At 38.7% G+C, this 26,272-nt stretch overlaps 1 protein-coding gene across 5 annotated transcripts in view; it reads right to left on the bottom strand.

Moving 5' to 3' along the window:
- The window catches only part of NUBPL (nucleotide binding protein like), a 253,697-nt gene that overhangs the window by 48,351 nt on the left and 179,074 nt on the right, over window positions 1-26,272 (bottom strand). For all 5 annotated transcript variants that reach the window (XM_029238233.1, XM_029238237.1, XM_029238234.1 and 2 more), the window contains one exon: window positions 23,923-24,016. In XM_029238233.1, the coding sequence (XP_029094066.1) occupies window positions 23,923-24,016 (94 nt within the window). The remainder of the gene's footprint in view (window positions 1-23,922; window positions 24,017-26,272) is intronic.

Below are 26,272 nucleotides of genomic sequence, written 5' to 3'. Positions count from 1 at the left end.
GGCCTCTCACTGCTGTGGTCTCTCCCGTTGCAGAGCACAGGCTCAGGAGGCGCAGGCTCAGCGGCCATGGATCACGGGCCCAGCCGCTCCGCGGCATGTGGGATCTTCCCGGACCGGGGTATGAACCCGTGTCCCCTGCATCGGCAGGCAGACTCTCAACCACTGCGCCACCAGGGAAGCCCTGTTTCTAGATTTTTTGATGACGGCCATTCTGACCAGTGTGAGATGATATCTCATTGTAGTTTTGATTTGCATTTCTCTAATGATTAATGATGCTGAGCATTCTTTCATGTGTTTTTTGGCAATCTGTATATCTTCTTTGGAGAAGTGTCTATTTAGGTCTTCTGCCCATTTTTGGATTGGGTTGTTTGTTTTTTTGTTATTGAGTTGCATGAGCTGCTTGTAAATTTTGAAGATTAATCCTTTGTCAGTTGCTTCATTTGCAAATATTTTCTCCCATTCTGAGGGTTGTCTTTTGGTCTTATTTATGGTTTCCTTTGCTGTGCAAAAGCTTTTAAGTTTCATTAGGTCCCATTTGTTTATTTTTGTTTTTATTTCCATTTCTCTAGGAGGTGGGTCAAAAAGGATCTTGCTGTGATTTATGTCATAGAGTGTGCTGTCTATGTTTTCCTCTAAGAGTTTGATAGTTTCTGGCCTTACATTTAGGTCTAATCCTTTTTTTTTTTTTTTTTCGGTACGCGGGCCTCTCACTGTTGTGGCCTCTCCCACTGCGAAGCACAGGCTCCTGCAAAGCACAGGCTCCGGACGCGCAGGCTCAGCGGCCATGGCTCATGGGCCCAGCTGCTTCGCGGCATGTGGGATCTTCCTGGACCGGCGCACGAACCCGCGTCCCCTCCATCAGCAGGTGGACTCTCAACCACTGCGCCACCAGGGAAGCCCTAGGTCTAATCCATTTTGAATTTATTTTTGTGTATGGTGTTAGGGAGTGTTCTAATCTCATTCTTTTACATGTAGCTGTCCAGTTTTCCCAGCACCATTTATTGAAGAGGTTGTCTTTTCTCCATTGTATATTCTTGCCTCCTTTATCAAAGATAAGGTGACCATATGTGCGTGGGTTTATCTCTGGGCTTTCTATCCTGTTCCATTGATCTACATTACTGTTTTAGTGCCAGTACCATACTGTCTTGATTACTGTAGCTTTGTAGTATAGTCTGAAGTCCAGAAGCCTGATTCCCCCAGCTCAATTTTTCGTTCTCAAGATTGCTTTGGCTATTCGGGGTCTTTTTTGTTTCCATACAAATTGTGAAATTTTTTGTTCTAGTTCTGTGAAAAATGACAGTGGTAGTTTGATAGGGATTGCATTGAATCTGTAGATTGCTTCGGGGAGTAGAGTCATTTTCACAATGTTGATTCTTCCCATCCAAGAACATGGTATATCTCTCCATCTATTTGTATCATCTTTAATTTCTTTCATCAGTGTCTTATAGTTTTCTGCATACAGGTCTTTTGTCTCCTTAGGTAGGTTTATTTCTAGATATTTTATTCTTTTTGTTGCAATGGTAAATGGGAGTGTCTCCTTAACTTCTCTTTCAGATTTTTCATCATTAATGTATATTATAGGAATGCCAGAGATTTCTGTGCATTAAATTTGTATCCTGCTACTTTAACAAATTCATTGATTAGCTCTAGTAGTTTTCTGGTAGCATCTTTAGGATTCTCTATGTATAGTATCATGTCATCTGCAAACAGTGACAGCTTGACTTCTTCTTTTCCAATTTGGATTCATTTTATTTCTTTTTCATCTCTGATTGCTGTGGCTAAAACTTCCAAAACTATGTTGAATAAGAGTGGTGAGAGTGGGCAACCTTGTCTTGTTCCTGATCTTCGTGGAAATGGTTTCAGTTTTTCACCACTGAGGATGATGTTTGCTGTGGGTTTGTCATATATGGCCTTTATTATGTTGAGGAAGTTCCCTCTATGCCTACTTTCTGCAGGGTTTTTATCATAAATGGGTGTTGAATTTTGTCGAAAGCTTTCTCTGCATCTATTGAGATGATCATATGGTTTTTCTCCTTCAATTTGTTAATATGGTGTATCACGTTCATTGATTTGGGTATACTGAAGAATCCTTGCATTCCTGGAATAAACCCCACTTGATCATGGTGTATGATCCTTTTAATGTGCTGTTGGATTCTGTTTGCTAGTATTTTTGCATCTATGTTCATCAGTGATATTGGCCTGTAGTTTTCTTTCTTTGTGACATCTTTGTCTGAAAACCTCTTTTAAAGTGTTCAAGTAGTTTCTAAAAAATACCATACATTTAGATGGAGCTTTTATATTCATTATCTCATTTGATACTTATAAGTCTATGGGGTAGGCAGGTGTTCCACAGGTAAGGATAAAGAGAGAGGTACTTAACACCTTGCTAAATATCCCTGCAAGTAAATAAAAGAATTTATTATCTTACAATGGAGCAATGCTAGTGATTCTCACCAGTAATTTAATACAGAGCCTGCATGTAACCAAATAACAACTGCCCACATGCAGACTATTATCCCAGACACCAAAAAAAGTTAATACTAAAAGGTATCAACTAACCACAAGGATGTTATATATAGTACAAGAAAAAAGACAGCATAAAGAAATCCCTAAAATGAAAATATTTTTCTCTCAAAGGAAGAGTGAAATAAAATGTATGTTTTTTAAAATAAATGCTTTCTTTAACTTACACATAGAAAAAAAGCTCCTAGGTAAAAGCAGTTGGGGTGGGAGAGATCACAGGAGTTAGCAGGATGGTAAGAAAGATAAGGGAGCGCAGATCTGTTCACACAAACAGTGACAATTAGTCAACTAGCTTTGTCATTTATTCAATCAATATTAATTGCATAAGCCATTGTCCAAGGTACTCTAAGAAATACTGTGATAAATAGGAAAAAATTATTCCATTCAAGCAGCTTACCACCTAGTTGGGAAGATAATACCAACACAGATAAAACACTCATTCATTGATCAACATTTCCTGAGTGGTCACAGGAAGGCACTGAGTTTAGCATTGTGAGAAACACAAAGATGAATGAGACAGAGCCTTAGCCCTCCAGGGTGTAACAGTCTGGTAGAGAAGATAACACAGTTACGCAAGTTTTGAACAGAGAACATAAGAAGTGCTATAGGAACGGTCCAAATAAAATGCTATGTGAATTCCAAAGAGGGAGAAATGTTTCCTAAATGCGGGTTTGGGGAAAATGCTAAGTAGTAGGCATTTAGAATAAAGGGTATGCAGGATTGGGGTACCCACTGACTGGGGAGGAAAGACATTTTAAGTGAGGGTCAAATGTATGCTAAGTTAGAGATTTTGGAAAGTAAAGGAAGGAAAGAGGGGGCAGTAAGTATACAAGGTTTTTGGGGGAGTGATCCCATGGTATATGAAGGAGTTTAGTGGGAAAGGAAGGGAAGTCAAATCACAGGGGGCCTCAAATGGGAGTCTAAGAAGCTTATGTGGTTTGTGGGATATGGCACATAAGAAAAAGTAGAACACAGCATATCTTAAAAGAGATCTAAAGTCAATGATAAGAGGAAAGGAAGATTAGGTTCATAAGTAGAGAAAAGATAATTCAATTAGGTCTAGAAAGGCAGACATGATTCTGACAGTCTGCTCCAGATTATATAAATTGATGAAAGCCATGGTTCAAGCCAGGCCAGTAACCCTTTGGTTGGTGCCCTTCCCTCCAAATCTTGGGAGCTGGCTTAATTCTGGTATATACTTAGATATATTAGTTGTGAAATGACATTGGCCTGAATAAAACCAAACCTCAGGAACTAAGCCTTTAGCAAACACACATATACAAAGACACAATCATCATATGCATCTGTCCCCGCCAAATTCTTTTGGTAGGATACTTTCTTTGTTTGCTATTTTTTTCTAATTATAAAATTAAGACATATTGACTGTAGAAAATCTTGTCTTCTCATTGCCATTAATTTTAACATTGACATAATAAGCCATAGTATGACTGTATTAACACTGATACCTACAATGCTATACTGAGAGCTAGTGTGCCTGGAAACCAGCCAAATGCCCAAGACCAGTATGGTCAGCCCAAAGACAATATTGGTCTTCCCAAGAATCATTTGGGGCTCTCCTCCTAAAGCCCAAAGGAGACTGCTTCTAGACTGCCTCCAACCTTCCCAGGATGTATAAAGGGGCCCAAAGCAATCTCTTAGGAGTCAAAAACAAACAAGCAAAAACCGTGAATATAGGAGACACCAATCTAGACCTTCGGTTGGATACTCACCATGTACGGGTGCACAGGTTTAGGCATATTCATTGACAAATTTATTTTTATCAGAGATTGCCTAGATTAGAGTAATTACAACCTAAATGGGTTGAATGGACCGGAACTAAACATAGAAAACCAATGAGTCAAATATTGTTGGGTTTTGTATTAGGGCAGCTTGATGTAGAGGTTAAGAGCATGAGCTTTAAACTCAATCAGAACTGATATGAACCTCAGTTATGACCCACTGTAACTGTGTGGTCTTGGGAAAGTTACTTAACCCTTCAAAGATTTAAGAAAATAGGGATAATATAACACCTGTGATCATTAAATAAAAAATAAATATATGGAAGACTGTCATTAAATGGCAGTTTATTAATAACAGCCAATCATCATGGTACCAATTTACACAGAAATTTATTGTCTTTAAAGAATGCGTGCTTTCTCAGCAAAGGAAACCATAAACAAAATGAAAAGACAACCTATGGATTGGGAGAAAATATTTGCAACTGATATGGCTGACAGGGCTTAATTTCCACAATATACAAACAGCTCACACAACTCAAAAACAAAAGAAACAAACATCCCAATCAAAAAATGGGCAAAAGACCTAAATAGACATTTCTCCAAATACCTACAGATGGCCAACAGGCACGTGAAAAGATGTTCAACATCGCTAATTATTAGAGAAATGTAAATCAAAACTATAATGAGATACCACCTCACACTGATCAGAATGGCCACCATTAAAAAGTCTACAAATAACAAATGGTGGAGAGGGTGTGGAGAAAAGGGAACCCTCCTACACTGTTGGTGGGAATATAAGTTGGTGCCGCCACTGTGGAAAACAGTATGGAGGCTCCTCAAAAACTAAAAACAGAGTTGCTGTATGATCCAGCAATCCTACTCTTGGGCATATATCCAGACAAAACTATAATTCAAAGAACTATGCACCCCTATGTTCACAATATCACTATTTACAATAGACAGGACATGGAAACAACCTAAATATCTATTGACAGATGAATGGATAAAGAAGATGTGATGTACATATATACAATGGAATATTACTCAGCCATAAAAAAGAATGAAATAATATCATTTGCAGCGCATGGATGGACCTAGAGATTATCATACTAAGTGAAGTCAGAAAGAGAAAGACAAATACAAATACCATATGATATCACTTATATGTGGAATCTACATACGACACAAATGGACATACTTACAAAACAAAAACAGACTCACAGACATGTGGTTGCCCAGGGGGGAGGGGGGAGGGGGAGGGATGGAGTGGGAGTTTGTGGTTAGTAGATGAAAACTACTACATATAGAAACATTAAACAACAAGGTCCTACTGTACAGCACAGGGAATTATATTCAATATCCTGTGATAAACCATAATGGAAAAGAATGTGAAATAGAAGGTATGTATATGTATAACTGAATCACTGCTGTACAGCAGAAATTAACACAACATTGTAAATCAACTATACTTCAATTTAAAAAAAAAACAAGAATGAGTGGTATCTACTTTTTAAATTATAAAAATATACACGTTCATTATAGAAAATTTAGAAAATACTGATAAACAACAATTTTACTGTCATAGTCCAGATATAGCTAAGTTTATGTATTTTCAAAAGCATCTTTAGTACCTGGCCCTATTGGTTTTTTTTAATGAAGCAGACTTGGCAAGTGACATATATGTTAAGTTTCCATAACAGAATTATAGAACACTAGAAGTTTCATTTTTAGATTTTCAGATTTCTTTCCCAAGAAAAGACAAAGCAAACTAGGTGTGGTGCTATCTTCAATGTGCTACAATGAATCTTATTTATTCTTTAAGGTTCATCTCCATGATGTGTTTTACAATTCTCTTCAAACTCATGATCTCTTCTTCCTTTGATCCTCCATACCATGGGGTTTACATCTCTCATACAGCACTTCTCATACTCCACATTGTAGCTATCCATGTTTTTTTTTCTTACCTGCCACTCCCTCTCCCTGCCCTTCCCCTTGCTCTATCTCCTAGGGCTGGGACTTTTTTATTTTTTTTTTGGAGTATAGTTGATGTACAATATTATATATGTTACAGGCATACAATATAGTGACTCATAATTTTTAAATGTTATGTTCCATTTAGAAGTATTATAAAATATAATATCCTTGTAGCTTATTTTACATCTAATAGTATGTACCTCTAAATCCCCTACCCCTATACTGCCCCCATTAGTAACCACTAGTTTGCTCTTTGTATCTGTGAGTCTGTTTCTTTTTTGTTATATTCACTAGTTTGTTGTATTTTTTTGGATTCCACATAAAAGCGACATCATACAGTATTTGTCTTTCTCTGTCTGACTTACTTCACTTAGCATAATACCCTCCAAATCCATCCATGTTGTTGTGAATAGCAAATTTTCATTCTTTTTTACAGTTGAGTAGTATTCCATTGTTTGTTTTTGTGTGTGTGTGTGTGTGTGTGTGTGTGTGTGTGTGTGTGTGTGTGTACACCTTCTTTATCCATTCATCTGATAATAGGCATTTGGGTTGCTTACATATCTTGGCTTTTGTAAATAATGCTGCTATGAACATTGGGGTGGCATGTATCTTTTCGAATTAGTGTTTTTGTTTCTTTCAGATATATATATATATATATATATATATATATATATATATTCAGAAGTGGAATTGCTGGGCCATATGGTAGTTCTACTTTTAGTTTTTTGAGAAACCTCCATAATGTTTTCCCCAGCGGCTGTACCAATTTACATTCCCACCAATAGTATACAAGGGTTTAGGGATGGGACTTTTAACTGGAGGGCTGCGAACCTTCTGAAATCATATATAAAAATAGTGTTTCTGTAGGTACAAATACATTTTCATGGACGGAATCCATTTATATAACAAATACTCAAAAAAAGGTCCAAGAATGGAAAAAAGGTATGGAATGCTTGTCTAGGGCAGCAGTCCCCAACCTTTTTGGCACCAGGGACTGGTTTTGTGGAAGATAATTTTTGCACGGATGGGAGGGGGATGGTTCAGGCAGTAATGCGAGAGATGGTTCAGGTGGTAATGGCATAAATGTGGAGTGAAGGGGAGTGACAGATGCTAGAGGAAAGACTTGTAATTTAATTATCCTTGGATTCTCTACAGTAGGGGTCCCAAAGCCCCAGGCGGTGGACTGGTACCAGTCTGCAGCCTGTTAGGAACCAGGCCACACAGCAGGAAGTGAGCAGCAAACAACTAAGCAAAGCTTCATCTGCCGCTCCCCATCACTCACGTTACTGCCTGAACCAACTACCCCATCGCTCACATTACTGCCTGAACCATCCCCTCCCCTCTGACCGTGGAAAAACTGTCTTCCACGAAACCGATCCCTGGTGCCAAAAATGTTGGGGACCGCTGCTCTAGAGTGCTTAGCACCTACCTTCATATGGATAATATTTGCTGATTTACAACCTTAATGTTGACTATACTTCAATAAAAACATAAAAAGTAAAAAAGAGAAATGAAAACAAAAACTTGAAAAGAAGAAGAAACAGTAGCAAAAGTAGCAGCTACCTACTATGGAATATATTGCAAACTTTGAGTTGATGAGTTTTTCCCAAAAGAAGATTCTAAGAATGACAACAAAATAAAGTACGCACTGGTTTCCTTATTAAAAAAATAAAATAAAATTTTATTAATAAATCATAAAATCAATGTTAGGTTTATGTTTAATGCAATCTTAAAAAATATGTTTTCCAGGCTTCCCTGGTGGTGCAGTGGTTGAGAGTCCTCCTACCAATGCAGGGGACATGCGTTCATGCCCCGGTCCGGGAATATCCTACATGCTGCAGAGCGGCTGGGCCCGTGAGCCACAGCTGCTGAGCCTGCAAGTCCGGAGCCTGTGCTCCGCAACAGGAGAGGCCACAACAGTGAGAGGCCCACGTACTGCAAAAAAAAAAAAAAAAAGTTTTCCTCATGCTTCATTCTCTCATCTTATTATAAAAAATACTGTTTCTGAAAGGAGAATGGTGCTTACCAGGGGCCAGGGGGAGGAGGGAATTCAGAGTTATTGTTTACTGGGTAAAGAGACTCAGTTTGGGAAGATGAGAAAGTTCTGAAGATAGATGGTAGTGATGGTTGCACAACAATATGAATGTACATAATGCTACTGAACTGTTATGTATATTTTACAACAATTTTAAAAATACTGCTTTTTATTCACATCTAATATGAATCACCTATTAGAGTGTAGACTCTTCATCAGAGATAAGAAAGAAAGAAATATACTGCTTAAATTGTAGGATATAAGAAACAAAGCCTCAAAGGAAAAGTAAATATTAACACCAATCTACACATTGTTGGTTTTAGAATATAAGCACAAATTAAAATAGGGTGATATAATCAAAAATCCTGTCCAAAGAGAGGGGCTGTTATCTCAGTAAACAAAGGAAAATTGCTTAGGGAAATCAGTTTATCTGTGTGAAGTAAATTAAACTTTTTCAAGGTACCAATTCACAACTCAGGGAATAACTGAAATTTTAGCTCAATTTTACCAACAGTATCCATCCACATAAATAATAAAAGAGTTTTGGAAATCTGCAACAGGCATTTCAAACTTCCAGGAGTACAATTTAGTCAATAAACATTTATAAACATTCTTTTTTTTTAACATTTTATTGGAGTATAATTGCTTTACATTGTTGTGTTAGTTTCTACCGTAAAACAAACTGAATCACCTATACCCATACATATATCCCCACAGCCCATCCCTCTTGCGTCTCCCTTCCACTCTGCCTCCCTATCCCACCCCTCTAGGTGGTCACAAAGCACTGAGCTGATCTCCCTGTGCTATGTGGCTTCTTCCCACTAGCTATCTATTTTACATTTGGTAATGTATATATATCAATGCCATTCCCTCACTTCTTCCCTGCTTACCCTTGCCCCTCCCTATGTCCTCAAGTCCATGCTCTACGTCTGTGTCTTTTTTCCTGTCCTGCCCCTAGGTTCTTCAGAACCTTTTTTTCTTTTTTTTTTAAGATTCCATATATATGTGTTAGCATACGGTATTTGTTTTTCTCTTTATGACTCACTTCACTCTGTATGACAGACTCTAGATCCATCCACCTCACTACAAATAACTCAATTTTGTATCTTTTTATGGCTGAGTAATATTCCATTGTATATATATGCCACATCTTTTTTTTTTTTTTTTTGCAGTACGCGGGCCTCTCATTGTTGTGGCCTCTCCCGTTGCGGAGCACAGGCTCCAGATGCGCAGGCTCAGAGGCCATGGATCACAGGCACAGCCACTCGGCGGCATGTGGGATCTTCCCGGACCGGGGCACGAACCCGTGTCCCCTGCATCGGCAGGCGGACTCTCAACCACTGCGCCACCAGAGAAGCCCCGCCACATCTTCTTTATCCATTCATCTGTCAATGGACACTTAGGTTGCTTCTATGTCCTGGCTCTTGTAAATAGTGCTGCAATGAACACTGTGGTGCATGACTCTTTTACAATTGTGGTTTTCACAACGGTATATCCCCAGTAGTGGGACTGCTGGGTCATATGGTAGTTCTATTTTTAGTTTTTTAAGGAACCTCCATACTGGTCTCCGTAATGGCTGTATCAATTTACATTCCCACCAACAGTGCAAGAGTGTTCCCTTTTCTCCACACCCTGTCCAGCATTTATTGTTTGTAGATTTTTTAATGATGGCCATTCTGACTGGAGTGAGGTGATACCTCATTGTAGTTTTGACTTGCATTTCTCTAATGATTAGTGATGTTGAGCATCCTTTCATGTGTTTGTTGGCAATCTGTATGTCTTCTTTGGAGAAATGTCTATTTAGGTCTTCTGACCATTTTTGAAATGGGTTGTTTGTTTTCCTGATATTGAGCTGCATGAGCTGCTTGTACATTTTGGAGATTAACCCTTTGTCAGTTGCTTCATTTGCAACTATATTCTCGCATTCCAAGGGTTGCCTTTTCATCTTGTTTACGGTTTCCCTTGCTGTGCAAAAGCTTTTAAGTTTCATTAGCTCAAAATTGTTCATTTTTGCTTTTATTTCCATATCTCTAGGAGGTGGGTCAAAAAGGATCTTGCTGTGATATATGTCATAGAGGGTTCTGCCTACGTTCTCCTCTAAGAGTTTTATAGTGTCTGGCCATACATTTAGGTCTGTAACCCATTTTGAGTTTGTTTTTGTATATGGTGTTAGGGAGTGTTCTAATTTCATTCTTTTACATGTAGCTGTCCAGGTTTCCCAGCACCACTTATTGAAGAGGATGTCTTTTCTCCATTGTATATTCTTGCATCCTGTATCAAAGATAAGGTGACCATAAGTGTGTGTGTTTCTCTCTGGGCCTTCTATTCTGTTCCACTGATCTATATTTCTGTTTGTGTGTCAGTACCATACTGTCTTGATTACTGTAGCTTTGTAGTACAGTCTGAAGTCAGGGAGTGTGATTCCTCCAGCTCAGTTTTTCTCTCTCAAGACTGTTTGGCTATTTGGGGTCTCTTGTGTTTCCATACAAATAGTGGAAGTTTTTGTTCTAGTTCTGTGAAAGATGCCACTGGTACTTTGATAAGTGATTGCATTGAATCTGTAGATTGCTTTGAGTAGTAGAGTCATTTTCACAATGTTGATTCTTCCAGTCCAAGAATATGGTATATCTCTCCATCTGTTTGTACCATCTTTAATTTCTTTCACCAGTGTCTTATAGTTTTCTGCATGCAGGTCTTTTGTCTCCTTAGGTAGGTTTACTCCTAGGTACTTTATTCTTTTTGTTGCCTTGGAAATGGGAGTGTTTCCTTAATTTCTCTTTCAGATATTTCATCATTAGTGTATAGGAATGCAAGAGATTTCTGTGCATTAATTTTGTGTCCTGCTACTCTACCAAATTCATTGATTAGTTCTAGTAGTTTTCTGGTAGCATCTTTAGGATTCTCTATGTATAGTATCATGTCATCAGAAAACAGTGACAGCTTTACTTCTTCTTTTCCAATTTAGATTCCTCTTATTTCTTTTTCATCTCTGATTGCTGTAGCTAAAACTTCCAAAACAATGTTGAATAACAGTAGTGAGAGTGGGCATCCCTGTCTTGTTCCTGATCTTAGTGGAAATGGTTTCAGTTTTTCACCATTGAGAACGATGCTGGCTGTGGGTTTGTCATATATGGCCTTTATTAGGTTGAGGTAAGCTCCCTCTATGTCTACCGTCTGGAGGGTTTTTATCATACATGGGTGTTGAAAGCTTTTTCTGCATCTATTGAGATGATCATATGGTTTTACTCCTTCGATTTGTTAATATGGTGTATCACACTGATTGATTTCTGTATATTGAAGAATCCTTGCATTCCTGGGATAAATCCCACTTGATCATAGTGTATAATCCTTTTAATGTGCTGCTGGATTCTGTTTGCTAGTATTTTATTGAGGAATTTTGCATCTATGTTCATCAGTGTTATTGGCCTGTAGTTTTCTTTCTTTGTGACATCTTTGTTTGGTTTTCGTATCAGGGTGATGGTGGCTTTGTAGAATGAGTTTGGGAGTGTTCCTCCCTCTGCTATATTATGGAAGAGTTTGAGAAGGATAAGTATTAGCTATTCTCTAAATGTTTGATAGTATTTGCCTGTGAAGCCATCTGGTCCTGAACTTTTGTTTGTTGGAAGATTTTTAATCACAGTCTCAATTTCAGTGCTTGTGATTGGTCTGTTTATATTTTCTATTTCTTCCTGGTTCAGTCTCGGAAGGTTGTGCTTTTCTAAGAATTTGTCCATTTCTAACAGGTTGTCATTTTATTGGCATATAGTTGTTTGTAGTAACATCTCATGATCCTTTGTATTTCTGCAGTGTCAGTTGTTACTTCTTTTTCATTTCTAATTCTGTTGATTTAAGTCTTCTCCCTTTTTTCTTGATGAATCTTGCTGATGGTTTATCAATTTTGTTTATCTTCTCAAAAAACCAGCTATAGTTTTATTGATCTTTGCTATCATTTCTTTCACTTCTTTTTCATTTATTTCTCATCTGATCTTTATGGTTTCTTTCCTTCTGCTAACTGTGGAGTTTTTTGGTTCTTTCTCTAATTGCTTTAGGTGTAAGGTTAGGTTGTTTATTTGAGATTTTTCTTGGTTCTTGAGGTAGGATTGTATTGCTATAATCTTCCCTCTTATAACTGCTTTTACTGCATCCCATAGGTTTTGGGTCATCATGTGTTCATTGTTACTTGTTTCTAAGTATTTTTTAATTTCCTTTTTGATTTCTTCAGTGATCTCTTGTTTATTTAGTAGTGCATTGTTTAGCCTCCATGTGTTTGTACTTTTTACACTTTTTTCCTGTAATTGATATCTAGTTTCATAGCATTGTGGTCAGAAAAGATACTTGATACGAATTCAATTTTCTTAAACAAAGGCTTATTTGTGACCCAAGATATGATCTATTCTGGAGAATGTTCCAAGAGCACTTGAGAAGAAAGTGTATTCTGTTGTTTTTGGATGGAAAGTCCTGTAAATATCAATTAAGTCCATTTTGTTTAATGTACCATTTAAAGCTTGTGTTTTCTCATTTATTTTCATTTCAGTTGATCTGTCCATTGGTGAAAGTGGGGTGTTAAAGTCCCCTACTATGATTGTGTTACTGTCGATTTCCCCTTTTATGGCTGTTAGCATCTGCCTTATGTATTGAGGTGTTCCTATGTTGGGTGCATAAATACTTACAATTGTTATATCTTCTTCATGGATTGATCCCTTGATCATTATGTAGTGTCCTCCTTTGTCTCTTGTACTAGTCTTTATTTTAAAGTCTATTTTGTCTGATATGAGAATTGCTACCCCAGCTTTCTTTTGATTTCCATTTGTATGGAATCTCTTTTCCATCCCCTCACTTTCAGTCTGGATGTGTCCCTCGATCTGAAGTGTATTTCTTGTATACAGCATATATACAGGTCTTTTTTTTGTATCCATTCAGCCAGTCTTTGTCTTTTGGTGGAAGCATTTAATCCATTTACATCTAAGGTAATTATCAATATGTATGTTCCTATTACCATTTTCTTGTTTTGGGTTTGTTATTGTAGGCCTTTTTCTTCTCTTGTGTTTCCTGCCTCGAGAAATTTCTTTAGCATTTGTTGTACAGCTGGTTTGGTAGTACTAAATTCTATTAGCTTTTGCTTGTCTGTAAAGGTTTTAATTTCTCCGTTGAATCTGAATGAGATCCTTGCTGGGTAGAGTAATCTTGGTTGTAGGTTCTTCCATTTCATCATTTTAAATATGTCCTGCCACTCCCTTCTACCTTGCAGAGTTTTTGTTGAAAGATCAACTGTTAACCTTATAGGGATTCCGTTGTATGTTATTTGTTCTTTTCCCTTGCTGCTTTTAATATTTTTTCTTTGTATTTAATTTTTGATAGTTTGTGTCTTTGCGTGTTTCTCCTTGGATTTATCCTGTATGGGACTCTCTGTGCTTCCTGGACTTGATTGACTGTTTCCTTTCCCATATTAGGGAAGTTTTCAACTATAATCTATTCAAATATTTTCTCAGATCCTTTCTTTTTCTCTTCTTCTTCTGGGACCCCTATTATTCTAATGTTGGTGCGTTTAATGTTGTCCCAGTGGTCTCTGAGACTGCCCTCAATTCTTTTCATTCTTTTTTCTTTATTCTGCTCTGCGGTCATTATTTCCACAATTTTATCTTCCAGGTCACTTCTCCATTCTTCTGCCTCAGTTATTATGCTATTGATCCCTTCTAAAGAATTTTTAGTTTCATTTATTGTGTTGTTCACCATTGTTTGTTTGCTCTTTAGTTCTTCTAGGCCCTTGTTAAATATTTCTTGTACTTCCTCCATTCTATTTCCTAGATTTTGGACCATCTTTTTACTATCATTCCTCTGAATTCTTTTTCAGGTACACTGCCTATTTCCTCTTCATTTGTTTGGTTATGTGTGTTTTTACCTTGTTCCTTCAACTGCTGTGTAATTCTCTGTCTTCTCATTTTGCTTAACTTACTGTGTTTGGGGTCTCCTTTTCGCAGGCTGCAGGTTTGTAGTTCCCATTGTTTTTGGTGCCTGCCCCAGTGGGTAAGGTTGGTTCAGTGGCTTGTGTAGGCTTCCTGGTGGAGGGGACTGGTGCCTGTGTTCTGGTGAATGAGGCTGGATCTTGTATTTCTGGTGGGAAGGACCATGTCTGGTGGTGTGTTTTGGGGTGTCTGTGAACTCATTAAGATTTTAGGCAGACTCTGCTAATGGGTGGGGTTGTGTTCCTGTCTTGCTAGTTGTTTGGCATGGGGCGTCCAGCACTGGAGCCTGCTGGTCATTGAGTGGAGCTGGGTCTTAGTGTTGAGATGGAGATCTCTGGGAGAGCTCTCACCGATTGATATTATCTGGGGCCAGGAGGTCTCTGGTGGTCGAATGTCCTGCACTCAGGTTTCCCACCTCCGAGGCTCAGGCCTGATACCTGCCCGGAGCACCAAGACCTTGTCAGCCACACAGCTGATCCAGAGAACTTCCAGGAGCGGAACCTGCAGCTTGTTCAGTCCACAAAGAACTTCCTGCGAATCAGCAACACCCGCTTCGGCAAGTTCAAGTTCAAGAGCCACTCAGAGGAGTTCAGACTGGGCATGATCTCCTCAGCCCAGTATTCCAAGAACTACCTATACCTGCCTGCTGGGGAGAATTTGCAGAACATCTTTGACGAGCTGCTGTTGCTCGCGCACCTGGATTTTGGTGGCTTTGAGCAGCCTGCCCGCATCACCACCAGGAAGAACAAGAAGAGTGTGTGGCAGTCCAGCAGCCGCCAGGTGTCCTGGACTTCAGGACCCACCGGCCAGCAGGTGTGCTCTAGCAGCAAAGTCAGCAGCCACCAGGGGCTGCACGCGGCCACCACTAGTAGTCTCAAGTATCTCTCCCCACCGTGGTCAGGGGCTGCCACATCCATGAGCCTCCTTTCTCCCTCCTCCTTCTCCTGGGCTACCAGGCAGCCAGGTGAGGCCCTGGGGAGGCCGCCCTCTCAGGCTCTTTGCTGCCAGCCACCTTAGTGACCATTCTTAATATTTAAAACTACAAAAGTCCCAAAACTACTTAAAAAAAAGAAGCAGACTATATAGAACACTTACTACAAAAAGGATGAATTATTTTCCTATGTTACTTCACTTTACCCCCATTTCATGCTTTACAATTTGCCTCAACAAAGAAAAAGCCTCAGACTTCAGAAAGGTTATAAATCTATCTAAAACATCAAAAATATACATAAGTATTAGTGACAATATTTCCAAACAATGTGTATATATTATCAAATACTTAATTTCTAAACCTACTGATAATTGTCAGTGATATCTCTTGGTTATTTATTACCAATAAATAACTGATTTAAAAAGACATTTAAAACTTCCATTATTTTCCCCAAAGTCCTCATATGTATATAAGAGAGATTTACAACTATTTCTCCATTGGGATCTAGGAAAATCCTCAGAAACAGATTCAACATAAAAGCTAATAGTAACATTAAAATCCATAGCATAAAAAACATACCCACTACCATACTGAAGTATTGTGCATTTGATGTAAACTAATGTTTACAGCTCTCAACTTTAACATTAACTAATTAGCAGGATATCAAATTTTCCCATGGTTGTATTTATCAAAAAGCCAAATTTTCCCAATATATATTCTTATTCAGCATTTACTCAATAAATTATTACTGAGTGCCTGCCACATATCAAGCACTATGCTATAAGTGCTGGAGAGCTATGCACTAAATAGCCATGTTTTACCTAAACAATACTTAAGCACTACTTCTTTTCTAGAACACAGACATACATCACCACCTTTTCAAAGTGTCTATGTTTTGTAAACATGTTTATTCTGGAAATACTTTGAAAAATTTAGTTAATGAATCAGATCTCTAAAGGTAAATTTATATGTTTTTTAATTTAAAAAATTTAATGTTTTTTAAGAGATAAAAATGTTTGCCTGTCATGGAGTGTGTTTTTTTGTATGGCAATAACAAAACATCAAAGATAGCATAAATTAATTTAAACTTTAAGAGTTACCTGAAATAGCAGGGCAGAGTCAAGATGGCGGCATGGGAAGATGTGGAGCTCACATCTCCCCACAACTAGGGCACCTGCAGACACTGGTGGGGACCTTGATGCCCAAGGAGATGGGGAGGAACCACTGAGTGACCAGGTAGGACGTGGGGGAAGTGAAGGAAGAGGAGAAGTGAAGGCCAGACAGGACCCACGCCCCTGAGGGGTGGCTGGGAGGGGGGAGGGGTTCCCACACGGGACCCCCTGGGGAACCTGGGGAGCTTGTAGGATCAGGGGGGAGTGTGTCTAGCGTTTCCCCTGCCCACTCAGGCCCCTGGAAGCCTGTTGGGCTCCTGGGCCTGGTCCTTCATCCTGCAAGGGCCCCTCCAGCTGTGGGGGTCCAGGTCTGGTCCTCTGCCTCCTGGGGCCTCCTCTGGCCGCGTGGCTCCATGAGGCATGGGGGAGTGTGTGGAGAAGAAGAAACGCCAATGGGAAGGGGCCCTTCGGGATCGGAGGATCGGGGGGGAACGGGCCTAGAGTTTCCCCCGCCCACTGGGGCCTAGTGAACAAGGCCAGAGGCACTCCTGGGCCCCTCCTGCTGCATTGAGCCTAAGCCCTACCCCTTACCCCACCCCCAGGGCCTTTTCCAGCCCCATGGGTCCTAAGCATAGGCTCCGCATACTACCTAAACCCCACCCCCCGCCTAAGACCCGCCCCTCACAGCCAAGGCCTTTTCTGGCTTTTTTTTTTTCTCCCCTCTTTTTTTTACTATTGTGGTTCTGTTTTACCTTCTGCTTGTTGTTTCAACTATATTTTTATTTTTTATTCTTTCTAACATATCTGTTAGTTTTCTAATCTTATGTTTTACTCTTTGTTATTGTTCTGCTCCTTTTCTTTTTTTCCACCCTGCACAGCTTGCGTGATCTTGGTTTGTGAGCCCAGGGTTGGGCCAGAGCTCCTGCGGTAGGAGCTCTGAGCCCAAACTACTGGATTAACAGACAATCTCAGACCCCAGGAAATATTAACTTGAGTGAGGTCTTCCAGAGGTCCTCATCTCAGCACCAAGACCCAGCTCTAACCAACAGCCTAACAAATTCCACTGCTGGAAGCCTCAGGCCAAACAACCAGTAAGACCGGAACACTATCCCACCCATCAAAAAAAAGTGGTGGGGGAGGGTGACAAAAAAATATGTCACAGATGAAGGAGCACGGTAAAAACCTACAGGACCAAATAAATGAAGAGGAAATAGGTGACGTACCTGAAAAATAATTCAGAGTAATGATAGTAAAGATGATCCAGAATCTCGGAAACAGAATGGTGGCACGGATGGAGAAAATACACGAAACGTTTATCAAAGATCTAGAAAAACTAAAGAACAAACAAACAGCGATGAACAACAAAATAACTGAAATAAAAAATACACTAGAAGGAATTAATAACAGAATAGCTGAGGCAGAAGACCGAATAAGTGAGCTGGAAGACAATAGGGGAAATAACTGCCAAGGAGCAGAATAAAGGGAAAAGAATGAAAAGAATTGAAGACAATCTCAGAGACCTCTGGGCAAACACTAAACACACCAACATTCAAATTATAGGGGTCCCAGAAGAAGAAGAGAAAAAGAAAGGGTCTGAGAAAATATTTGCAGAGATTATAGTTGAAAACTTCCCTAATATGGGAAAGGAAATAGTCACCCAAGTCCAGGAAGTGCAGAGTCCCATACAGGATAAACCCTAGGAGGAACACACCAAGACACACATTAATCAAACTAACAAAAATTAAATTCAAAGAAAAAAAGCAGCAACGGAAAAGCAAAAACAGCATACAAAGAAATCCTCATGATGTTATCAGCTGATTCTTCAGCAGAAACTCTGCAGGCCAGAAGGGAGTGGCAGGATGTACTTCAAGTGATGAAAGAGAAAATCCTACAACCAAGATTACTGTATCAACCAAGGATCTCATTCAGATTCACAGAGAAATCAAAAGCTTTATAGACAAGCAAAAGCTAAGAGAATTAAGCACCACCAAACCAGCTCTACAACAAATGCTGAAGGAACTTCTCTAGGCGGGAAACACAAGAGAAGAAAAAGACCCATGAAAACAAACCCAAAACAATTAAAAAAATGGTAATAAAAACATACATATCGATAATAACCTTGAATGTAAACGGATTAACTTCTCCAAACAAAAGACACAGGCTGGCTGAATGGATACAAAAACAAGACCTGTATATGTGCTGTCAACAAGAGACCCACTTCAGACCTAGGGACACATACAGACTTAAAATGAAGGGATGGAAAAAGATATTCTTTGCAAATGGAAATCAAAAGAAAGCTGGAGTAGCAATACTCTTATCAGATAAAATAGACTTTAAAATAAAGACTGTTACAAGAGATAAGGAAGGACAATACATAATGATCAAGGGATAAATCCAAGAAGAATATATAACAATTATAAATATATATGTGCCCAACATAGGAGCACCTCAATACATAAGGCAAATGCTAATAGCCATAAAAGGGGAAATCGACAGTAACAGAATCATAGCAGGGGACTTTAACACCCCACTTTCACCAATGGACAGATCATCCAAAATGAAAATAAATAAGGAAACAAGCTTTAAATGATACATTAAATAAGATGGACTTAATTGTTATTTATAGGACTGTCCACCCAAAAGTGGCCGAATATACTTCTTCTCAAGTGCACACAGAACACTCTACAGGATAGATCAAATCTGGGCTCACAAATCAAGCCTTGGAAAATTTAAGAAAATTGAAATTGAATCAAGCATCTTTTCTGAACACAATGCTATGAGACTGGTAATTAATTACAGAAAAAAAACTGTAAAAAACACAAATACATGGAGACTAAACAGCGTGCTACTAAATAACCAAGAGATCACTGAAGAAGTCAAATAAATAAAAAATTACATAGAAATGGGGAATTCCCTGGTGGTGCAGTGGTTGAGAGTCTGCCTGCCGATGCAGGGGACACGGGTTCGTGCCCCGGTCTGGGAAGATCCTACATGCCGCGGAGCAGCTGGGCCCGTGAGCCATGGCCGCTGAGCCTGTGCGTCTGGAGCCTGTGCTCTGCAACGGGAGAGGCCACAACAGTAAGAGGCCTGCATACCGCTAAAAAAAAAAAGAAAAAGAAATGAACGACCATGACAACCCAAAATGTATGGGATGCAGCAAAAGCAGTTCAACGAGGGAAGTTTATAGCAATTCATTCTCACTTCAACAAACAAGAAACATGTCAAATAAACAATCTAACCTTACACCTAAAGCAACTAGAGAAATAGGGACAAAGAAAACCCAAAGTCAGTAGAAGGAAAGAAATCATAAAGATCAGAGCAGAAATAAATAAAACAGAAATGAAGAAACAATAGAATAGATCAATAAAACTAAAAGCTGGTTTTTTGAGAAGATAAACAAAATTGATAAACCTTTAGCCAGACTCAACAAGAAAAAAAGGGAGAGGATGCAAATCAATAAAATTAGAAATGAAAAAGAATTCATAACTGACACTGCAGAAATACAAAAGATTATAAGAGACTACTACAAACAACTATATGCCAATAAAATGAACAACCACAAAGAAAGGGACAAATTCTTGGAAAGGTACAATTTTCCAAGACTGAGCCAAGAAGAATTAGAAAATATAAACAGAGTTATCACAAGTAATGAAATTGAAACCGTAATTAAAAATCTTCCAACAAACAAAGGTCCAGGACCAGATGGCTTCACAAGCTAATTCTATCAAACATTTAGAGAAGAGCTAACACCCATCCTTCTCAAACTCTTCCAAAAAACTGCAGAGGGAGTAATACCCCCAAATTCATTCTATGAAGCCACCATCACCCTGATACTAAAACCAGACAAAGATATCACAAAAAAAGAAAGTTACAGACCAATATCACTGATGAACATAGAAGCAAAAATCCTAAATACTACCAAACAGAATCAAGCAACACATTAGAATGATTACACAGCATGATCAAGTGGATTTATCCCAGGAATGCAAGGATTCTTCAGTATATGCAAATCAATCAGCATGATACACCATATTAACAAATTAAGGAATAAAAACCATATGATCATCTCAATAGATGCAGAAAAACCTTTTGACAAAATTCAACACTGGTTTATGATAAAAAATCTCCAGAAAATGGGCACAGAAGGAACCTACCTAAAAATAATAAAAGCCATATATGACAAACACACAGCAAACATCATACTAAATGGTGAAAAACTGAAAGCATTTCCACTAAGATAGGAACAAGACAAGGATGTCCATTCTCACCACTCTTATTCAACACAGTTTTGGAAGTCCTAGCCACGGCAATCAGAGAAGAAAAAGAAATAAAAGGAATACAAATTGGAAAAGAAGAAGTAAAACTATCATTGTTGGCAGATGACATGATACTATACACAGATAATCCTAAAGATGCCACTAGAAAACTACTAGAACTAATCATTGAATTTCGTAAGGTTGCAGGATACAAAATTAATGCATAGAAATCTGGCATTCCTATACACTAACGATGAAAAACCAGAAAGAAAAATTAAGGAAACACTTCCATTTACCATTGCAACAAAAAGAATAAAATACCTAGGAATAAACCTACCTAAGGAGGCGAAAGACTTGTAATCAGAAAACTATAAAACACTTATGAAAGAAATCAAAGATGACATAAACACACTGAGAAATATACCATGTTCTTGGATTCGAAGAATCAATATTGTGAAAATGACTATACTACCCAAAGCAATGTACAGATTCAATGCAATCCCCATCAAACTAACAATGGCATTCTTCACAGAATTAGAACAAAAAATTTTACAATTTGTATGGAAACCCAAAAGACCCCAAAAAGCCAAAGCAATCTTGAGAAAGATAAACGGAGCTGGAGGAATCAGGCTGCCCAACTTCAAACTATACTACAAAGCTACAGTAATCAAGATAGTATGGTACTGGCAGAAAAACAGAAATATAGATCAATGGAACAGGATAGAAAGCCTGGAGATCAACCCACGCACATATGGTCACCTAATTTATGACAAAGGAGGCAAGAACATACAATGGAGAAAAGACAGCCTCTTCAATAAGTGGTGCTGGGAAAACTGGACAGCTACATGAAAAAGAATAAAATTATAACACTCCCTAACACCATACACAAAAATAAACTCAAAATGGATTAAATACCTAAATATAAGACAGGACACTATAAAACTCTTGGAGGAAAACATAGGCAGAACACTCTATGAAATATATCACTGCAAGATCCTTTTTGAACCACCTCCTAGAGAAATGGAAATAAAAACAAATGGGACCTAATGAAACTTAAAAGCTTTTGCACAGCAAAGGAAACCATAAATAAGATGAAAAGACAACCCCTGGAATGGGAAAAAATATTTGCTAATGAAGCAACTGACAAAGGATTATCTCCAAAATATACAAGCAGCTCATGCAGCTCAGTATCAAAAAAACAAACATCCCAATTGAAAAATGGGCAGAAGACCTAAATAGACATTTCACCAGAGAAGATATACAGATTGCCAAAAAACACATGAAAGGATGCTCAACATCACTAATCATTAGAGAAATGCAAATCAAAACTACAATGAGGTATCACCTCACACCAGTCAGAATGGCCATCATCAAAATATCTACAAATAAATGCTGGAGAGGGTGTGGAGAAAAGGGAACCCTCTTACACTGCACTGTTGGTGGGAATGTAAATTGATACAGCCACTATGGAGAAAAGTATGGAGGTTCCTTAAAAAAGTAAAAATAGAACTACCCTACGACCCAGCAATCCCACTACTGGGCATATACCCTGAGAAAACCATAATTCAAAAAGAGCCATGTACCACAATGTTCACTGAAGCTCTATTTACAAGAGCCAGGACATGGAAGGAACCTAAGTGTCCACCAACAGATGAATGGATAAAGAAGATGTGGCACATATATACAATGGAATATTACTCAGCCATAAAAGGAAATGAAATTGAGTTATTTGTAGTGAGGTGGATGGACCTAGAGTCTGTCATACAGAGTGAAGTCAGAAAGAGAAAAACAAATACTATATGCTAAGACATATATATGGAATCTAAAAAAAAAAATGGTTCTGAAGAACCTAGGGGCAGGACAGGAATAAAGATGCAGACGTAGAGAATGGACTTGAGGACACGGGGAGTGGGAAGGGTAAGCTGGGACGAAGTGAGAGAGTGGCATGGACATATATACAGTACCACAAGTAAAATGGATAGCTAGTGGGAAGCAGCCGCATAGCACAGGGTAATGAGCTCAGTGCTTTATGACCACCTAGAGGGGGTGGGATACGGAGGGCAGGAGGGAGACACAAAAGGGAGGAGATGTGGGGATATATGTATATGTATAGCTGATTCGCTTTGTTATAAAGCAGAAACTAACACACCATTGTAAAGCAATTATACTCCAATAAAGTTGTTAAAAAAAAAAGCTCTTAGAGGAAAACATAGGAAAAACACTCTTGGACATAAACTACAGGAAGATCTTTTTTACCCACCTCCTACAGTAATGAAAATAGAAACAAAAATAAACATATGGGACCTAAGGAAACTTAAAAGCTTTTACTCAGCAAAGGAATCCATAAACAAGATGAAAAGACAACCCTCAGTTTGGGAGAAAATATTTGCAAATGAATCAGTGGACAAAGGATTACTCTCCAAAGTATATAAACAGCTCATGGAGCTCAATATCAAAAAAACAAACACCTCAGTTAAAAAATGGGCCAAAGACCTAAATTTCACCAATAAGATGCTCAACATCACTATTTATTAGACAAATGCAAATCAAAACTACAATGAGGTATCACCTCACACCAGTCAGAACAGCCATCATCAAAAAATCTACAAACAATAAATGCTGGAGAGGGTGTGGAGAAAAGGGAACCCTCTTGCACTGCTGGTGGGAATGTAAATTGATCCAGCCACTAGGGAGAACAATATGGAGGTTTCTTAAAAAACTAAAAATAGAACTACCATATGACCCAGCAGTCCCCTGCTGGGCATATACCCTGAGAAAACCACATCAAAAAGAGTCATGTACCACAATGTTCACTGCAGCACTATTTACAAGAGCCAGGACATGGAAGCAACCTAAGTGTCCACTGACAGATGAATGGATAAAGAAGACGTGGCCCATATATACAATGGAATATTACTCAGCCATAAAAAGGAATGAAATTGGATCTTTTGTAGAGATGTGGATGGACCTAGAGTCTGTCATACAGAGTGAAGTAAACCAGAAAGAGAAAAACAAGTATCATATATGAACGCATATACATGGAATCTAGAAAAATGGTACAGATGAACCTATTTGTAGGGCAGGAATAGAGATGTAGACGTAGAGAACGGACATGTGGACATGGGAAAGGGGAGGGTGGGACAAACTGGGAGATTAGGTTTGACATAAATACACTACCATGTGTAAAATAGATAGCTAGTGGAAACCTTATATAGCACAGGGAGCTCAGTTTGGTGATCTGTGACGACCTAGATGGGTGGGATGGGGGGGTGGGAGTTCCAATAGGGAGGGGATATGGGTGTGCATATAGCTGATTCACTTCATTGTACAGCAGAGACTAACACGACACTGTTAAACAATTTTACTACAAAAAAAAAAAAAAGACTTACCTGAAATAGGAATATTCTGTGAGACTGATAACTGCACATCTCCAGTTCCTGGTGGCATGTCAACAACTAAATAGTCCAGTTGACCCCAATCTACCTAAAAACCAAGATGACACAAATAACATCACTGTATAAACAAATGTGGTGAATAGTGATATAAACAAAAATAAATAAATAACAAAGCTAAAATAATAGCTTTCACTTGAACCATTAGTAAATGCCAGGGTCTGTGCTGAGGGCTGATAAATGGATGAAGAAGAAACAATCTTTGCCTCTAGCAGAACTTTTCTGACCAATAAGGTTAAATTTTCAAATGACACCACAAAACACACACATACCATAATGGCGAACCCCTTGCACAATGGACTTCTATTCAGGACCACTCATTTATTTTCACTGAAAATAGCCTGTATTTTACCTAAGGAGGTCTTAGCTTTTTGTCCTTTGTGGTTTTTGGTACAGTGTTTCCTATAGCAGATCTTAATATAATTGTTTTAAGTTTATTATTTTTCCTTCATAAAACACACTAATAATGAAAACCAAAACTTAATAAGAAAATTTTAGAAATATACCTAGAGTTCCAAATTAACATTTTGATTATTTCTTTTCAGGCACTTTTCTAAGTATCTATATCTAGAAAATTCAGCTGTTTAGCCAAGTCCTTAATGCTCAGCCTCAATTAGATAGGGCTCAAGGGTACCTCAGGCTCTTTTCTCCTCAAGTGGTTCTTCCTTCTGAGTCCCCAGTTTCGGTGAAAGGCCCTAGGATCCCCTTAGTTACCTAAGGCAAAGGCTTGGGATAATACTTAACTGTTCCCTTTCCCTCGCTATCCCCAGTTACTGATTATGCCTTCTAAAAATCTCTCAAATGTATCCATGTCTCTCTTTCTGCATGGCCGAGAGCCAAACATAGGCCACAGGCATCTATCACTAACGTCTCCCAACCAATCTCTCTGGTCTAGCACTGCCCATACAGTGTGTTCCTAACACCAGTGAAAATTGGTTTGATAGTGCCACTTTTTTGCTTAAAACTCTTCTATTGCTTTTAGGATAAAATCTAAGTTTTAGCTTCAGAACCTCTGCCTGGTCTTCTTCACTTGCTAATTCCTCCTCATTCTTTAGATCGTAGCTTGAAATTTACTTCCCATAACTTCCATTAAAGATTAGATATGGTGTTCCTACTATTTAGGAACAATTCTTCTAATCATTCGTTCATTCATTCATTCACCCAACAAATGTTTATTGAGTACCTACTATATATTAGGCATTGAGCTAGGTATTATAATTAAATGGTATCATGGTCCCTAGCCTCACAGAATTTACAATACAGAGGGAGACAGATATTAAGCACATAATGATATAACCTGTGCAAAGTTAGAGAAACCGAAAGATCAACATAGCTGAAGAGCAGTGCAGGGGGAAAGATGGCATTTATTTACTGTTATTTCAGTATCTGTCTTCCCATGAAACTGTAGATGACAGAATACGTAACAAAGAATGGATACATAGGAGATGCTCAATAAGTTTTCTTTCAAGAAATGAATGAATACGGCTTCCCTGGTGGCGCAGTGGTTGAGACTCTGCCTGCCAGTGCAGGGGACACGGGTTCGAGCCCTGGTCTGGGAAGGTCCCACATGCTGCAGAGCAACTAGGCCCGTGAGCCACAACTACTGAGCCTGCATGTCTGGAGCTTGTGCTCCGCAACAAGAGAGGCCGCGACAGTGAGAGGCCCACGCACCGCTATGAAGAGTGGCCCCCGCTCGCCACAACTAGAGAAAGCCCTCGCACAGAAACGAAGACCCAACACAGCCAAAAATAAAATAAATAAATAAATAAAATTTAAAAAAGAAAAGAAAAAGAAATGAATGAATAAATAAACACATGCAAAGATCCAAAAATTTTTAAATGTAAATCATACTGTGTATATAATCCCATATCCTGTTTCTTAAAACTTAATAATGTGAAATAAGCCTTTTCCATATAATCACATATTTTTAAAATTTAGATGATATTGGGTCAGATGGATTCATTCATGTATTAACACATTTATTCAACACATATTTACTGAGAATTGATGCCAGGCACTGTTCCAGGTGATGAAGATACAGCAGTGAAAAAAACAAAGTCCCAGCCACCAGGCAACTAATGTTTTAGTGAGGAAGACAGGTAGATAAACAGGCAGAAAGACAAGCAAATCAAAGACAAGTACTACAAAGAAAACAAGTACCCCTTACTACACAAAATTACTTGGTTCCTGATTTGGATATATCCAGATCAAATAGCAAGAGACAGTTTTAGGGACTTCCCTGGTGGTCCAGTGGTTAAGACTCCGTGCTTCCAGTGCAGGGGGCACA

The sequence above is a fragment of the Monodon monoceros genome, unplaced genomic scaffold (genome assembly GCF_005190385.1).
Source record: "Monodon monoceros isolate NGI ecotype Baffin Bay Population unplaced genomic scaffold, NGI_Narwhal_1 Super_Scaffold_21, whole genome shotgun sequence".
In the NCBI taxonomy this organism is placed as follows: domain Eukaryota; kingdom Metazoa; phylum Chordata; class Mammalia; order Artiodactyla; family Monodontidae; genus Monodon; species Monodon monoceros.
The sequence above is the reverse complement of the archived record's forward strand: the minus strand, read 5'-3'. Positions and strand labels throughout refer to the sequence as shown.